At 37.7% G+C, this 1002-nt stretch overlaps 1 protein-coding gene across 1 annotated transcript; it reads left to right on the top strand.

Moving 5' to 3' along the window:
* Positions 1-319: 319 nt before the first annotated feature.
* On the top strand, positions 320-780 carry LOC310682776 (large ribosomal subunit protein eL31-like). Its single transcript, XM_083451997.1, has one exon. The coding sequence runs from the start codon at positions 329-331 to the stop codon at positions 731-733; it is 405 nt and encodes a 134-aa protein (XP_083308123.1). The 5' UTR covers positions 320-328; the 3' UTR covers positions 734-780.
* Positions 781-1002: the final 222 nt, after the last annotated feature.

The following is a 1002-nucleotide window of genomic DNA, read 5'->3' as shown; positions in this document are numbered from 1 at the left end:
TGCAGTGGCAATAGAGGTTCTAGCAATAAATTTGAGGTTTCAAAAGGTATTGAGGATATTATGGTTGAAGGAGCACCAACTTAATCTTTTTATATGTTTTTAATGCTTCAGAATGCAAGAGTTTAAATTCCTTTTCAAAAATAGCAGGCTTGAAAATAAATTACAATAAATTGGTTATATTGCCTATCATTGTCCCACATCAGGAGTGTGTTTGGCTGTATTCAGGCTTCAAGTTATCGTGTGGTGAGTTTACTTAGGTTTAATAGTTATTGCTGAAATTAATCAGCTGTCCATAGAAATTATGACCAGCTTTTCAAAAAATTAAGAAATGCTTTCTGGTCTGGTCCTGAGCAGGATGGCTGCTGCAAAGAAAGGTGGTGAAAAGAAGAAAGGACGATCAGCCATCAATGAGGTGGTTACTCGGGAATATACTATAAACATTCACAAATGGATCCATGGCGTGGGCTTCAAGAAGCGGGCTCCTCGTGCTCTCAAGGAGATCCGTAAATTTGCAATGAAGGAGATGGGGACTCCTGATGTACGCATTGACACCCGCTTGAACAAGGCTGTCTGGGCAAAAGGAGTAAGGAATGTTCCTTACCGTATCCGTGTGCGTTTATCCAGAAAACGCAATGAGGATGAGGATTCGCCTAATAAACTGTATACACTGGTCACATATGTGCCAGTTACCACTTTCAAAAGCCTACAGACTGTTAATGTGGATGAAAACTAATCTTTCATTACAATAAAAATGTTATGACATTAAAAAAAAGAAAGAAATGAATTTAGGTCATGGAAATTTTTTTAGTTGGGCAACATGATTTAAACTGTTTTCAATATTGTGCTGTTGTGTTTTAATGTTGTAACCTGCACTTGGACCTTAGGGTGAAGGGCACATAATACATTAAATGAATGAATGAATAAAGTATAGAATGCCCAAGCCTTTAACTTCTGAGACTTTGATCCAGATGCCCCATCATTAGATATTAAGTTGGTAGCTGC

Source organism: Podarcis tiliguerta (assembly GCF_965153285.1).
Source record: "Podarcis tiliguerta genome assembly, chromosome: 8".
Lineage (NCBI taxonomy): Eukaryota > Metazoa > Chordata > Lepidosauria > Squamata > Lacertidae > Podarcis > Podarcis tiliguerta.
Note: the sequence above shows the minus strand (reverse complement) of the source record. Positions and strands in the feature narration are given on the sequence as shown.

Excerpts from the sequence above, each read along its gene's own strand:
- LOC310682776 (XM_083451997.1), top strand. The coding sequence starts at position 329 with ATGCTTTCTGGTCTGGTCCTGAGCAGGATGGCTGCTGCAAAGAAAGGT.